We start from the raw sequence: 14261 nt of genomic DNA, 5'->3' as shown, positions 1-14261 counted from the left end.
AGAAATTAATGTAGTTTAAATTCCATTGGATGAATTTCAAGCCATTGTTGTTAATTCTTGAGATTTAATGTCTTTCAAGTTTTAAACCTTTTGTGTAAACTTTTTAAAATATATTTACAGACATATTTTAAGTAATGGAAAACATACTGCTTTACAAGATATTTAAAATTTCTATAATAAGATTTTAGAGTCTTTTATTTATTTTTAAAATATTTAGATCAATCAAAATAGCTTTATTTAATATTTCTTAAAATTGATTGATTTTTAAATGATCTATTTTAATAATTTATGTAATTAATTAATTTTATAAATAAACTATAGCGAACTATAGTTTTAAATAAAATTGGTGTAGTTAAAATCTTTTTAATACAGTATTTTAATAGTTTAAAAAATAAAATTGTGTACCTTATAAATTAATTATTTTAATATAGTATATTTATTCTATAAACATGGGAAGTTTGAAATAGTTTATCAGTACCTTTATTCAAATTTATAAGTTTATTATAATATATTTCTAATAAAATATAGCTTACTGAATTAAAATTAAAAATAATGTTCAATGGCCCTTTTATTTATTAGGTAAAAAGGTTAAGTGTAATGGTTCATTACTCTTTCTTTTAGTGGCTTAAATACCTGTCTCAGATTAGTAAAGCATTTGCTTTTGAAAAGCGATAGTAATGGTTTTAAATGATTCTTTAAATACTATAAAATATAAGAAAATGTAATTATATTTTTAAAATTGTTTTATCGAAAATGTAAAATAATTTCAAATACATAATCTCAAAATAGAATATAATCTATTTTAGTTTAATTTTTTTTATAATAATTATTATAAAGGTATTAAATTTACCAAGATTTATTTATTTTTTTATTATGATTATATATTTTTTTTATAAATACCTTAAATAATACTCTTTCTTTAAGTATATATTTATTGAAAAACTGACCTATAAGCTTTTCAACTTAACTTTTGAAAATGTTCCAAAATTCATAGTCTCAAATATATGTTTAATTAAATTTATGCTACGTATTATCAGTTAAAAAAATAATTAAATGTTTAAAGTACCAATAGCTTATGATATATTAAAAAAAAATTCACTTGATTTCATTTAATATAAAAATTATTTTAAGAAAATTGTTTTTGGTGTTATAAAATTCATATATCTTTTAATTTCTCAGTTATAAAAATTTTATTAATTCAACATTTATATTTTGTTCATATTTAGTAGAGTAATGATTATTAATAATATTTTTTTTGTAGTTACTTTATTTTAAATATAAGTATACTTATATTTAAAATTAAATTTATATTTTTAATCTATAGTTTTTTTTCTTCAAGTTTTAAGCATAATAAACCAAATTTTAGCTTTTTATATAATAAATAAACATCTCCAACTATTATATGTATAATATCAAAAATTTTCCAACAGATTTCCAGAATATATAAGATTTAAACCTGAGAGAGTTGTAGAGAAGAACTGAGTCAAATAAAAATTTCTCTTACAAAGGAGAAAAGTATAACTTAAATAATTTAAAGAAATAAGTTCGAGCTGTATTCTAATTAGGACAATAATCATTTAAAAAGCAATAAATATTTACCAATTTTTCTCATTAAGTTTGATGATAACAATTAAGGTTTAATCAATTTCTATTTATAGTTTTTTATTTTTTATTATATCTTACTTATTCTATTTAAATACAAGTTTGTTAAATGAAATCTAGACATAATTAAAAAGTTTAGTAATTTATAAATTTCCTAAAAATAGGTTACTAATAGTTGTTAAGTAAACATTTTATTTTTCAACATCAAATAATAATCAACAATTCTCTTCAAATTTTTACCACTATGTTAGTAAGTATATCTGGGCTGTTAGAAAAGTTACAGAGTTATTTAATTGGATTAAACATTAACTTATGTGCAACTATGGAAAATAATTATGAATTCAATGTTCAAAATGTAAATCCACTCTTTAAACATTGGAGTTCTTCACACAACTTTTGAATAGTATAGTCATAAAACCCAAAATAATATTTTTCTTTCTCTCTTCTTTATTTAAAATAATATACATATATATGTATTATTATTTACTTAGAAATAAACTAAAAAAAAAAGACACAGATTTTTATTTATTTGCTGTTAATTTTTAATGGTCTAATATACATATATAATATATGTTCATTAAGCCTTCAAAAAGTTTTTCACATTATTTTGGATGTTAATTACATTTTTATACCTAGACGGGACGAAGAGCACGACAAGGAAATTACTAGTGTTAAAAATAGTAGCATCCACTCCTCACATCCAGACATATCTTTAAATTGTTAATAACTTTTAAAATACTGGTTCAAAAGTTGTCCACTAGTAATTTTTTTTATTAGATTACTTCCTATTTTATAAGATAGTTAAATATGTATGTTTCCATTTAAAAAAATAAAGTTGACTTTCATTCGAGTTATAAGGGATGATTCTAAATATTAATTATTATTATATAATATTAATATTATTATAATTAGTTATTATTAACTGATAAGTCAAGGATTATATGTTACTAATAGAAATCAAAAATTATTTTTCAATATTGTATTTATTTTGCGAGTAATCGAGTGGTTTATGATAAACCGATCAACCTGTATATATAAGTATATTTAAATTTATAAATGAATACACAAAACAAATAATTAATTTTACAGGATGTTCAAATTTTTTTTTTTTTTGAAATTGAAGAACAGCATTTTATTTTAATCGAAGTAATGAAAATAAAACATTATTAAAATGTTACTATGTCAATAAATATGTTAGCTAACTATTCTCTATCAATTTTTTCCATTTAAATAAAATTTTTATGTTGTTCAAATTAAATTATTTTTAGCAGTGATTATTAGATCTCATTATATGATGTTCTTATAAGCAACTGATATTAAAAACATAAAATTTTAAATAGGAAATTTGTTATTGGTCATAGTATAATTTATATATACCGTAAAAAGTATTTGAAAAAAAAAATACCCGCTACATTGAATTAAAATATAAAATAAAATTTTTATACACATATTTTTTACTATCAAATAAATTATATAAAATAATAATGAACGCTAAATGAATGTATTCATTTTAAATATTCTTATTACGTTTTAAACCATTTGTTTTTAACATAAGTATTTTTTTTTAATGGAATTTTATTCATTTATTTTAATATCTATTATCGTTTTCGTTTTGAAACCAGACGAAGGCGTACAATACAAAAAATATAATGAAGATTATAAGAAATACATCCATAGAGTGGTGTCTCGCATTCATTCACAAATTGGATCAAATGAAATGCAAAGTCTAAAACTAAAACAACATTCAAATAATATGGATGTACAAGAAAATCCTCAACTAGATGATTTCTCGCATTACTATCGTTATACAATAAGTGTACTTATTTTCAAGTACACTGAAATACTAAATAAATTTCTCGATTACATGCATATTATCATGAATCAATGTAAGCAATTTCATGAAAGAAATGACTGCGAACAATTTATTTGTTGTGTAACATTACTTGAAGTAGAAGTGAAAAATTCTAAGACTATGTTTGGATATCTCCAAAATGCTATGAAATTTATAAGCTACATAGACATAAAGTGTTTGTTTGTTGGAATCATCATCATGCCGAATCCTATTACTGATGAAATCACCTTTTTTCAACAATTTATAAAAATATTAGAATTGAATTTCGATATCAATATCTCACCAAATCTTGAAGGCTCTGAAATGAAATTAGAATTTTTCACTAAATTTTATACAGACGGACTAGAAATATTAAACAAAAGTTTTCATTATAGTAATATCATCGACGATTCTATAAAAACCGATTTGACTACTAATAAAAATATGGAATACTCTAATGAAAACAACTTAAACATCGTCTATTTATCATGTAGTGAACTTAATTCATTTTACAACGAAACCATAGAAATTTGGTACAAACATCTTGGCTTTGAACAATTTCTTAATCCTAAAACACCTGAGTAAGAATTCCTACATTTAAATTTATTTTCTATTTTTATATTTTTTATAAATAACTTTATACATTTGTTGACATTATAAAAAATTTAAATTTAAAGCTTAAATTCATTTGTATCACGTATTATATAGTTCATATTAAACGGCTCGTATACAAATTAAAAAATGAATCATTTTGCTAAGAGCTAAACAAATATATGAATTGACACAGTACCCTATACCGAAGTGATTTACTTAATACACATCTATCAAAATTCTTTCATCAGCCTCTTTTTTTACATTCAGAGTACAGTCTGATTAGAGTACCTCCGTTTTCTAGTTTGCGTGCAAAGTCTATCTACTGGACCGCGGCCGACCACCAAGCGCTGGCAGCGAACGAACTATCTGATTTTTGACATCTCACGCAAAACCAATCCGTTCCGCCGTCTCTTGTCTTCTTTTTCTTTTCCGTATCTATGTACGAAATACATTATATATAAGGTATTCAATAAGTAGGAAAACGATTTTCTATTGTTCTCATTGTTTGTAACAATTGACCTGTTTCCTTACTTACTGTACACCCTGTATATACATTTGTTGTATTTGAAACTAACTTTTATTTTACTTGTGGTTAATTTTGTTTTTCCTTTAAATATATTTTAACACGACAAGTACCATTTAAATTGAATTGCCTCTATTTAAATAGTTTACCTGCCCTTAAACACACGTAAAACATTTAAATAACTGCGTGTTAGAAAATAATAAGTTTATCTTTTTTAATCATTGGTTTTTGAAAATAAAAAATAATAACGACATTCTAATAAGATGGCGCTACAAAATTATTTTTGTGTAGTGATTTTTACTATGTTTAACGATATTTTATTTATAAATATGAGCTCATATAAATAAATACCTATTTTTGTGCGTAAAAATTCAGATGTAAAATTATCCAAAAGTGTTCATAAACCATTAAAAAATTATGAAATTAATACTCAATTTATCAAATTAAAAATTTCTTTTATGAATTTTATATTTTTTTATTCAATAATATTTTAACATTATAATAAAAATATTTAAACCATTATACAAAATGAACCTGAATGAAAATTCAACAATGTCTCGTTAATAATATTTAAATTTATATATTTAAGTAATAATCATAATATTTTGTTTAAAATAGATTCACACCTCCAAAAGATCCGCAAATAAAACAAGACGATGGAATTGTAGCTCTCAATATTCTTCTTAGGGAAACTGGTTGGAAATCAATGAATCACATAAATATCGTTTATTATAATAAAATATACAACTTAGATTCTATAATAAGTGACCCAATTGATGACATAAATTTTCGAATAAAAAAAGAACATGTAACAAAGTTACTAAGATGTAGGTATACAGAAATACTTAAAAACTACCATGTATTATTATCTACTATATTTTTTTTATGTAATTATGATTCATTTTACTTCCGAAACAAATGTTTGATTGAATTATTTAATTCATTAGACAAATCTAAAAAAATGCTTGAAGGGTTGCATACAGCTCTAATTACTTTAAATAAATCATCGATATGGATTGTTAATCTCAGATCTTATTCTAGTTTACATAAAATATTAGAATGGGTTGCAGATATTCTTTATTTATTGAATACTAATAATTTTTCTCGAATTAATTTTGACAATGAAACTGATAATCAAAAAGCTAATGAAAAAATTAAAAAACATTTAGCAAATTTTCGTATTATTCTTAGTAACCTTCATACTTATTTACATGGCCAAATAAGTTATTTGCACAATTGGTGTTTATTAACAGAACCTTTTTATGAGAAAAACGAAAAAAAAATTTTTTTTAAGAATTTAGTAAAAATATCGAATGATCCAAATACTCCACAGAAAGTTCAAATTTATCTTAATGCGTGTGATTATTTTGACAATTTTTGTGAAGATATTTATATGTCATGTTATAAAAATCTTGGTTTCGAAAAAGTTGACTGCCGTAACAAAAAATTAGACCATAAACTTGTTCGATATCTGAAAATTAGATGAATTATTTATCTACTTAACCTTCACTACATAGTAAAAGTTGAATTTATAAAATAGATTTCATAAAATAATTATTTAATTATTGTTAGTTATTTATGTTTAAATGAGATACGAATAATTTTAAAACATTTCCGGAATTCTTATTTTGCTTTACTTATCCCCCAAATCTTTATGTACAAATTCACTGTATTTGTTACAGTCTTCACTACAATACAATAGAAAAAATATTTCATTAAGTTATAAATATATAACGTTATATAAATAATTACATTAAAAAATAATATTGGTTCTTATATTTAATAATATTAAAATAAAATATTGATAAATTTATTATTTTTTATTTCTTTAACAAAAATATTATACATTAACATTATAAAGGGTTAAAAATGAATTCAAAATTAATTTATGTGTAACGCAAAATTGTATAATGTTCTAAATATTTTATATATTGTTTTAACTATTAGAGTATTAAAAAATAACACATTTTTAAGAACTTTTCATCATCTAATGCAGTTCTGGTGATAGATATTGCGGGATCTAATGCAAAAACGTTTTCACGGTTTCCTTTTTATATTTTTTTTTTAGTAAAAGAGACCATTTTCTATCTTTTCATTTATGCATGTGTGGTCTTTTCAAGCCAACTGCATTGGTAGGTTTACTATTTTGCTGGTCCTGGTCAAATGCGCCATTCCAATAAAGTGAATGAGTGACTATTAAAAATTATATAATTTCTATTATGAATTTATATCCGTTATATTATAACGGGTATAATTTATTACTTACTTTTTTTATACAATTTTATTATGGCGATTCGTCATGCCTTCGTAAAAACTGTATTACTAATATTAATTATGTAAATTACCTTAAAATTGTTCAAATTCATCAAATATGTGAAATTTTTCACGTTCACATTTTATTTGAAATAAAAATTATGTTTGCGTGACATTCACCAAATATGAATGTGAGTGCGTGAACGACGTTCTTTCCAAATACTTAATAAGATAAATGGAATACTTAAATTTTAGGTATTAAATTATATTTTAGTACTACATCTACATAGCAAATGAAATTCACAGGTACATACTGTTACAATTATTAAATATTAGAATTGTTTACTTGATATTTTACTTAAAAAATCCTGTTTTTCCTACGTAAATGATTAGCTAAATTGAGTTCTTAGATTTTTAAAGTTTACATTTACAGGTGCATTACACTGGCACCCGCATATTAAAATTTTTTTTAACCTACTCATATTTTATAAAATGGAGTAACTTTTAAATGGCATCCCAAAGGGTTGACACAATAATATATTTTATATTTGTTTAACACATAATATTTTCTTTCTCTTAAGTATTACATCGATAAATTATTCACAAAGTAAGTAACATTCTATAACTTATAAAGCAAATCTTACATCGTTTATATCAAGAACGAACTCAAAGTTGTTCTTTATGCTCACTAAATTCTTATAAAATACAAGGTTACTCTTTTAATATTAGCCACTCAATTTCTTTTATGATAATAATTATCTTAAGTAAATTATCGTTGGTATTTGACTGGTCAGTATGTGTTAGCGTTGATAATGATAACATGGATCCCGAAACGTGTATGCAATTATTTAGTAAATTTTTGTGGTTTATATTTCTAATATTTTAAATTTTAAATAATTAGTTTTAATTTAATTTTGATTTTAATTAATAAATACATATTTTTGACCTGTGTATTTTACTAAAACTTGTTTTAAAAAAATCAATATTAGTTTTATGAATAATATTGATAAAATAAATGTCAAAAATTTTTATATAAAATGAAAGCACTGAACATGAGTTCAACCAAATTAAACTTGAAATGTCTTTGTAATGAGTACTTGGCATATTATAAAATTTTACTCAACAAATACCTCAAAGTTGTTTTATATTCTCGCTAAATGCTTGTAAAACATTCATTAAAACATTACCTAATATATTTAAATTTTTTAATAACATTCCATTGACTTAATCCTTAATAAAAGTTTTATTTGGACTTTATAGTAACACAATTTAGTTCAATTTTTCTAATTCAAAATAAAATTTATTAGAATTATTTTAACTTCAATTTTTTTTTATAATAAATTCTTGTTTTGTTTTAGATTGACATAAATAATGTAAGCTCTTAAATATTTAGCTACTTAATGATTTTTGGGCTATACGATCTTTTTAAAGTTTTTTTATAGAGGAAAATTCGAAATTTATTTTATATTATATCTAATATAATTTTATATTCATTTTTTAAATCAGTAGATGAGTATTTTCATGTAAATGTTAACCTTTTCAAATATTATATTTTACAATATATTTTTTTCTTTTTGTAAATTCACTTTTATAAAGCTAAATGATTTTAAATTAAATCTAAACTAAAAAGTTTTAATATTTAATGTACTATTAAATTACTACATTAAAACTGTTAATTTATCTTCCATATAAACAACTCCATTTTATAAAATTCATTACAAAATTGATATCTTTAACAAAGTTTAATTATATCTCTTTATTTGCAATAAATTTTGAATTAAAAATAATATCATTAAAATATTTAATTTTAGTGACTAATGAATGGATATTTCTTTTTTATTTTATTAATGTTTACGTATTTTCTTCATTATGAAAATATGCAATGTCAATTATTCACTTAGAATACATATTTTTTAATTAACTGAAAAACTATACTTTTCTGTTCATCTGTTGTTGACTGTTATAAATAAAAATAACTAATTAATCATAAAGGTTAACCTATCATTGGGGTAAATGGAAAGCATTGATACAAAAAGCTTTTTCATTAATCATTCGAACCTATTTATAGTTTGTATTGTAATGAAGAATTTTGTGTAGCCCTCTGATGACAAGGCCGTTAGCAACGTAATGATCACGTGTTACTGTTCTATAACTGTCATTTTAATCGGGTACAGTTCTCAAATTGATCCGTATTTTATGGAAAATGACTTTTCGAATTTCACATCAATTGTTATTCCTCAGAAACCAATTATTTTTATGTCATTATTATGTTGACATATCAGTTTAACTATTATCTTGGGTTTAAGAGATAACTAAAATCAAGTTTACAATCATTTTCATGACAAAACTACATATTATGATTTTATTTTTAGAGGTATTAAACACAAAAACTTGGGGTAGTTAATCTCATATGTTTCTCAGTGACATGAATAATTGCAAAAAAAAAAGTAATTAAAACTATGGCTTTCGAGGTTGATTAAATTAAAATGTGCACATTTTAATAAGACACAATCGAATAAATCATTCGTTATGCTAAATATTGGTGAACAGTTTTTTTTTGTATTAAACACAGAATGATATTTTACATTATTATCATTATTATTATACACATCTACTCAATGCATTTTTTAATAAAAAATAATTAAGTTTTCAATTGGTTTATACTTATTAGGTATTCATTATATATCATAAATTTTTTAAATTTATTATTAATACACAATAGATGTATCAAATACATACATTCATTTAATCTATTCCAGTTGATTAAAATATAAAATAATATTTACTTTTACATAATTTGTTACCCTCTCTAAAAAACATCTTTGCCATACATTATTCAGCTTAGGGGTTCTACCTCCCATATCTCTTGTGATAACGCCCATGTTATAAATAATACTTTTCAAAGTTATTAAAGCTAAAACATTTTAAACTCTCTCGAAAACGCCTTACCTAAAAGAAAAAATTAAAATAAAATAAAAAAATTTACCTTGCAATGTATATCTAAATTAGATATTGAATCACCGAAACGTAAATTTAACGGAAAAGTTAAATCAAAATCTTATTTGCATTAATTGTAAATATTATATTTATGATCGTTATTATTACAAGTAGGTACGTAAGGGGTATTAAACTGTTATTTGTATGTTATACAGAAATATATTCATTAGACATAAGATATATAAATTGATACTGGTAATACGCAATATTCCAGAAATCTGAAAGAGTAAATCTTTTTAAAGAAGCTTTACTTAAAAAAGTAAGTGAAAAGTCAACTTACTCTTTTAAATTTATTCAAGTAAAGGGATAAGCTGATATGATTAACTTAATAACTCAAAAAATTTTATACGAGAGTAAAAAAAGAAACACTTTTGAATTAATGTAAAATAATCAAATATTTAACTAGTTGTAAGTAAGCTTAGTCATTTTGAGAGTAGTAAATTTTCAATAATATTTTTTTTATTAACATATATTATATAATTTATATATGTTACATCTATCATACAAACTATTAAGAAAGGTAAAAAAACCTTTAATTTTTAATTAAAATAAATTGTTACCAAAGTAATAAACTCAAACATAAATGGAATTAGATAAAAGGTAGGAGTAATATATTAAAAACAGAGAAAATATTTAGGAGAAACATTGGTAGAACCAATGTGATCAAACTAAGTGTTTTCAAGTGAGTGAAAACAAAAGAGTATATTTTATTTTAAAGTATCCTAATATTTTTAAGATTAAGGATAAGACGATAACTGAATTACAATTGTTGGTTTCGTAATAGCTTAAAGTAGACTTAAAGTTAAAAAAGTAAAAATCGAATGTTTAAAACAATTTTTCAAACTATGCCTTTTTTTTCTAAGTATTTCTAAAGGTCTTCAAAATATTATTAAAACTTTACAAAGTATCTTTTAAATACAATGATTTTTACAAACAAAATTAAGCTATTTACAATGAATTGAAAGCAAAAACTAAGTAAATAAGTCGGTAAATAAATATTTATTCAAAACTGATAAAAAAAAAATATATTAACAAATAATTGTTGAAAAAAATCAATGCGAGTAGAATTTATAAAAATAAAATCTTAATGAATATAATAACGTTTTCAGTTAGAAAAAATAATTTAAAGAAAAAATACTTATTACTAAATTATACTTCATAATTATTTATCTGAGATAATATCTAGTTTCATAAAATTTAATTAATGGTTAAATTATTATTAAAGTTATTAAAGTATTATTAATTATTACTATTAAAGTTCTAAGAACAACATTTAATTAAATACATTTCATCTCATTTTTTTAAGGAATAGTATTTAAAATGTTTCTGTGTATTAAAAAATAATAAAACAGACTATCGCTTTATTTTATACAAATATCAATAAATTAGCATCAGATTTATATGTAACATATGGTAACTACCTAACTTAGTAACGCGTTATTTCTCAGTGCGTAGTTATCAGGAGATTCGATTGTGTTGCGTTTGGGTTATGTAAGTTTTCCGACCTCTCTAGAAAAAGCAATAAATTTTAAAGAGGACGCTAAACATGATTGATAAATTAATGATTTAATAATATGTTATGTAGTTACAACAACCACCAGGGCCATATTTGAATTTTAGCATGGAGTTGTTACGTGAATTTTGGCACCCGCCAATTTTTTTAGAATCACATTTTAAATAATATTGTAGAGCGAAAAAAAACAGTCAACTTATTTTTTCAAAGCTTTCATCGATTTTATAATAATAATTATCAATAAAAGAATATAAATTTTTTTTTTATCAACCGTACGTTGTAAACATTTTTAGGTTTTGCTATTATGAATTATTTAGGGGGAGGCTACTGCAGTCCTTTGAATTACCCTCTAAATACGGCCCTGACAATAATTATATATAATATATGTAATTATTACAGCAGCTACATATTATGTAGTTGTTGTAACCACTTAAAAATAATATTATTGTGATAGCTTAGATTTTTTACATTAAAAAAATGCACTTAATTTAAATTAAAAATATACAATTCAAGAAAATATATTGAAGAAATTATATTTTAAATAAACCGATAACATAAATCATAGCCTGTTGTAGAATAAAATTACAATATGACTTTCTTTTAGTTCTTTTACTTGTTAGATTAATAAATATAGTATTTATATTTAAAGATCTTATATCTTATATAATGTATTTTAAATTAAATTTATCATTAATTATAAATATCAGTTAAAGATATTCAATCAGTGTATTTTCTTTTAATTCCAGTTAGTCTAATTAATGAATCTCGTTTAAAATCAAAATTCAGATTATATCTTATAGAAATAAATTGTTTGTACTTATATATAAAAATGTTATCGTCGGGATTATATTCTCTAACTTATGTTGAACACATTTTAGCTTGAGAATGATCATTTTTTAAGCGTTTCGTTACTTTGTTTTCATAAGAATTTCGATTTCCATGATATATAAAATATATTTAAATAAATAAAGAAGAATACATTATTTTATTAACAGTACAAATTAATAGTAATGTTATCGATTTTTTACTAACGAACATTAGGTTAATTATGTGTACATAATAAATGTATTGAATTTTAATTTCCAAAAAAATGAATTAAACTTGATGAATATGTAAAAAAAAAATTCTTAAACATGTCTTTGGATAATTGATATTTTTAGTGAGTTTTATGATTTCAGTATCGAAACTTATTAATAAATATTGTATTATATATGTTATATTATTTTATTTTTCATAATTAATTATAAAAATATTTGTGTAATACTCATTAATTGAAGTTAAAAGTTTTGGATCGGCATAAAATAGATTTTTTTCATTTTCGCCCGATATAGCAATGTAATAGAAGAAGTTGACATAAATATTATCTATAATAAATATTACATTCATTTTTCATAGTATGAGAAAACCCGGTCAATATAAATTGTATGGAATAAAGCTGTCAAAGTGTTATATTATTTACAAAACAAAAAGATAGGGAATATTTCAACAAAAGAAATTGAAACGAAGAGTTCAGTGAACATGTAGGTATACGTAAATTGCAAGTTGGACCCACAACAATATTTGAATACGCACACAGCGTGAAGCATTCAAAATTTCAACAAATATTAGAATGTTTTGAAAATACCCAATGCAACGCAGTTTATATCGTTTTTTATTTATTTTGTCGACGTTGTATACGACTATTTGCATAAAAGCAACTACCCAACAGTATAAACTTTAGTGTCATTTCAATTGTTATATTTGAAACTTAACCCACTAATTTTTTGTTAAAAATTAATGTAATTTCACACATATCCATACAAAAAATCATGTACACAAAAATTATACACAAAATGAAAAGTATATTTATTGGTTCAATATTTTAGTGATTGATTTTTAAACATGAACAAAATATCAACCGATTATTTGATAAATTCAGCCCTTAAATTAATTATTGTTTTTGGTGTAAATATTATACGAAGGATAAGACGTGCGTACAGTAATACCTTTAAAATTATAATTTTATAAGGGTTCAAAAAGGAAAAATATATTTAGTTTGTCTGAGTATAAGTACGACAACCGTGACAAATAAATATTAAAGCTGTGCATTTAATCTTAAATTACTATATTAAGATTGTTAACGTCATATAATGATTCGCTCACAAAATAATTTACAAAATTTTGTTACGAGATATAGTACAATAATAAAATATATACATACATATAAATTTATATTATTCACATAGACATTATTTATGAAATCGAACAAAAATTTATTTTTTTATCCTTACACAGTTAATTAACATTTTTATTCACCCCTAGTTCCTTAAAAGGTAAAGGACATAAATATTTAATAGCACGTTCTTACACCCTTCAACTGTTCGTATCAAAAAAACCCTTATTTCGCCATCACCAGCAGGATACACCTTAATAACTCTTCTCAAAGAGGCAAGTTTGAGTCTTTTATTATTACCATTGACCCAATTTGCAAAACGCGGTTATTTGTTTGTTTCCATTTTGTTCTCTTTTATAGTTGAGTAATATACTCCATACTTCAACATTGCCATATCTGTTGAGTTATTTGCTGAACTCTTTGCCACCTTGATAATCAATTTTGCTTAAACGTAGAGAGTTTTGGTTCAGGCAAAGTCACCAATGAATCCCATAATTATTACGCAAATAACTTTTAGGATTTGTCTTAAAACAAATAATACATTTATGTATATTTTTCTCACCACTACACGTCTACTTAAAATCCAATAACGTAGCCGCAATGACAATAATACAGTTTGCAAACCACCGTGTAATAATCTTTTAAATTCATATGTAATTAACTACTCCGTTATTTTATCTTTTGGAATAACAGCTGGATGTCTTTGATCACGTGATAAGTCGTTTGAATTTTCTAATCTACCACCTACCCTCATCTGTACATATAAACGGATTTAAATTGAATAATTTACTTTTTG

At 22.7% G+C, this 14261-nt stretch overlaps 2 protein-coding genes across 2 annotated transcripts in view; both read left to right on the top strand.

Moving 5' to 3' along the window:
• The window catches only part of LOC126902357 (adhesion G protein-coupled receptor E2-like), a 96420-nt gene that overhangs the window by 31692 nt on the left and 50467 nt on the right, over positions 1 to 14261 (top strand). The window lies entirely within an intron of this gene.
• Positions 3102 to 6239, top strand: LOC126902355 (uncharacterized). Its single transcript, XM_050679522.1, has 2 exons — positions 3102 to 4014; positions 5169 to 6239. Exons 1-2 carry the CDS (start codon positions 3170 to 3172, stop codon positions 6034 to 6036), a joined length of 1713 nt encoding a protein of 570 aa, XP_050535479.1. The 5' UTR covers positions 3102 to 3169; the 3' UTR covers positions 6037 to 6239.

Source organism: Daktulosphaira vitifoliae, unplaced genomic scaffold, assembly GCF_025091365.1.
Source record: "Daktulosphaira vitifoliae isolate Bord-2020 unplaced genomic scaffold, ASM2509136v1 Scaffold_3, whole genome shotgun sequence".
Lineage (NCBI taxonomy): Eukaryota > Metazoa > Arthropoda > Insecta > Hemiptera > Phylloxeridae > Daktulosphaira > Daktulosphaira vitifoliae.
Note: the sequence above shows the minus strand (reverse complement) of the source record. Positions and strands in the feature narration are given on the sequence as shown.